Source organism: Nestor notabilis, unplaced genomic scaffold (assembly GCF_000696875.1).
Source record: "Nestor notabilis isolate BGI_N333 unplaced genomic scaffold, ASM69687v1 scaffold29617, whole genome shotgun sequence".
In the NCBI taxonomy this organism is placed as follows: Eukaryota; Metazoa; Chordata; class Aves; order Psittaciformes; family Psittacidae; genus Nestor; species Nestor notabilis.
In genome coordinates this window covers 6,591-9,770 of record NW_009935837.1, presented here as the reverse complement: position 1 = coordinate 9,770, position 3,180 = coordinate 6,591, and the positions used below count along the sequence as shown (strand labels likewise).

At 41.8% G+C, this 3,180-nt stretch overlaps 1 protein-coding gene across 1 annotated transcript; it reads left to right on the top strand.

The window, feature by feature from the left end:
* Positions 1 to 345: 345 nt before the first annotated feature.
* LOC104408407 (epithelial cell adhesion molecule-like) lies at positions 346 to 1,029 on the top strand (the record flags this gene model as incomplete). Its single annotated transcript, XM_010018004.1, is given in 2 exon segments — positions 346 to 535; positions 538 to 1,029. Coding segments are annotated over 2 exon segments (682 nt in total), but the record flags the coding sequence as incomplete, so codon positions are not given.
* Between the last annotated feature and the right edge of the window lie 2,151 nt (positions 1,030 to 3,180).

Below are 3,180 nucleotides of genomic sequence, written 5' to 3'. Positions count from 1 at the left end.
CAACTAAGAAGGAAGGATGACAAACACCTGGAGGCAGCCATTGCATTGCTGCTGCTCCCTGCACCTTGTTGTCTTCTCTGGGATTTGGGTACCAGAAGAAGAACCTGTTTGGTGGGTCTGATTTGAATCTGGATAATGGAAGCAGCACATCAGTGTGTAGAGATGAGCAGACTCAACAGATGGATTAAAGCTTCAGGTATTGCCTGCTGTCACTCAGACTGCATCCACGCTTTCCCCGTGCTATGAAGCCTCCGTTTGGAGTTTTGTTGGGTTTAATTCTGGTGGTACCTCCATCAGCGCACAACAATTGCGCGTGTGAGACCAACAAGTTGATGTGTGCTGTTAAGTAATGATGGTATTTACAATCCAGACTGGGAGGACAGTGGTATCTTCAAAGCCAGGCAGTGCAGTCAGACCAATGCTTGCTGGTGTGTGAACACTGCTTGAGTGAGAAGAACTGAAAAGGGTGACAGAAACCTCAGTGGTGGTGAACTGATGAGAACAAACTGGATCTACATGGAGCTGAAGCACAAAAAAGGTCCAGTGCCTTCGATGGTCCCGATGTAGTGAATGCCTTGAAACATCTGTTTGAGAGCTGACGCAAACTGCACCCCAAGGACATCACAGCCAGTAAGTATGTGTTCCCAATTATCCCAATCCACCTGACCCAGCATGAGAAACCCAGGTGTGTTGTGGATATAGCTGATGTAGCCTATTACTTGGAAAAAGTTATAAAAGATGACTCCATATTTCATTCTATCAGTGCATGAACTGCCTGTGTCAACAGAGATGCTCTGGATGTTGAAAATCTACAAATTTACTACGTTGGTGAAAAGCCACTGCACTTTTGTATACAGGAGCTGGGAGCTGGCTTTGGTGGTGTGGGGACAGTGGTGATGCTGACTGCTGGCATGGGCATTGCTGTGCTGGCTCTTCTGAGGTGGCTGAGGACAAGAAAATATGAGAAAGGTGAGATTAAAGAAATGGCTGAAACAGGAGCATTGAGCTTGCAGCTCTGGAAAAGGAAAGGCAACAACAAGAAGAAAAGAAAAAAGACACAAAATACAAATAGCAAGCAGGCTCTGCCTCTGGGTGGATTTGGAGAGGTCTTTTGTACAGGAGTTTGTATAGTGATCGTTCTAAATTATTCTACTTTAGTAAGAATTACTTTTTTGGTGTTGGGTGAAAACTAATTTGGGAGGCAGTTACCTAAATATTCTGAGACCCAGTTGAGAGCCTAACAACTGTTGCAGCTGTCTAACGTAGAATGCTTTCCCTGGTACTGCAGGCCTAGTGCAGCTTGTTTCAACACTCTGAGGGTGGTTACTGATGTTATCTACTTACTGGTATTCAAGACTTGCTGTGGCATAATTGGGATGTACAGCTGCTTTTCTGTTGGTAAAGGCTGTTTTTAAAGTGTTGTGTTTCTTTTAAAGTTGCTGTTGCTTTTCTTTATCAACAAATAATGTCATAAATATTACTAAATAACCAAATCAGTTGGTGATGAGAGACTCCACCTCACTGGAGGCTTTTATACAAAGTCATTTGTTAGGAAACATTCCTGCGATCCCCTCCAGGTGTGGAGATCCCAAGTTTCCAAGTTTGTATTTAGGCAGCACAGTGAGTTATTCCCACTTGTGCTCTTTAATAGGGGTCTGATACTCCTAGTCAGCAAAGATCCCTTGATCCCAGTGCAAGTGTAAGCTAACCTTGGTGTTCCGCCCAAACTCCAGCTCTGGTAATAGCTTTCTGTCTCCCTAAATTCCCCTTGCAGTTTTAATGGGAGGAGATAGTTTTCAGTGTTGTACAGCTTCCCAGAAATACTCTACAATGCTTCAGGGCAAGCTGAAAAAGAGCTTTATTCTACTAGAGCTGCAGGGGGAATTTAAAGAGCAGAGTGTAATTACTGAAGTTGGAATTTGGCCAAGACACTAGAACTGGACTTCTTTGCTACCTCCTCCTCTGCTGCATTCCGTGTTGGGGAGGTCATGTCCACCATGAAGGACATTTGAAAGAAAATAGTTGTGAAATGTTGGAATACTGGCAGTTATATTCTCCGTACTGCATATGGATGTCAGAAGTCCCATCAGTCTGATCTGCTTACGTTTGGAATGAGACTGCTACACCCAGGCACTGCAGCAGGGGCACTTCTTCATTCTGCTCATTAGTTTCTATGTTACTTGTTTGTAATTCTACTAGCAGTGAGGAATGTGCTACTTCCAGGGCAAACTGTTAAATATGCACCTTTGATTCTACTGAATGAACAGGATAGCAGGAAAAGTGATGAAATTGCTTTGATTCTCTTTCTGCCATGGTTCAGATAGAAGAGGAAGAGACTTGCTGTCTGGGAGTGTTTAATATTTTTGGCTCAATATATACCATTTTCCTTTAATCTCATCCTTGTTAGCTTACCTGCTGGAGAAATTTGGGCTTTGGATACATAAAACGCAGCAGATGCATCTCCAAAATAAGATTTTTATGCAATTGCATCAGCAGTATAAATATATTCCCAAAGTTTTGGAGCAGGGGCTATAATTTATTGTGTGCCTTATGGCAACATGTCCAAGCTTGTTGTTTTTCAGTCAAGTATATACAGTAGTACTGACAAGAGATGAAGTGAGAATTTAGTATCTAGGCTGAATTTTCCCAAGTCATAGGAAAATTCAGAACTTGGGCTAACTTCCCGCAAATCTGAAATTGGGCTTCTACAAAATGATTAAAAATCTGGAGCTGAGTAGCCCTTAGTGTTGAAAAAATGTAGGATGAGAGTAAAAATTTACCAGTACATAACTTATGCGAGGTTGGTGCTGTCTCTCCATCAGAGATCACGAGATGTGCAGTCTTCTCTGGGGATCTACTGTGGCTTTCAACTTTCTTTTAAAATCACTCAATTTTTCTCATTTCTGTCATAAGAAGCATTTTCAAGGTGAATGATGAGATTTTTTATTAAATGGAATATAAACATGTAGCATAATTCTGAATAGGAGAGGCAAGAGTGTTTAGTTGTTGAAAAAAATCTGAGCAGATGATAGTTTTAGCATCTTTCTTTGGCTCCTGGCTTTTCTTTCTAGAGGCTGAGATTGAGAAGGGAAGCTGTTGTGGTGCCATTCATGTTTTTATTAATCATTAAAGGATTAAGAAATGGAAATCACGTGTTGTGGTCAGTCATTTCCCTGCTAA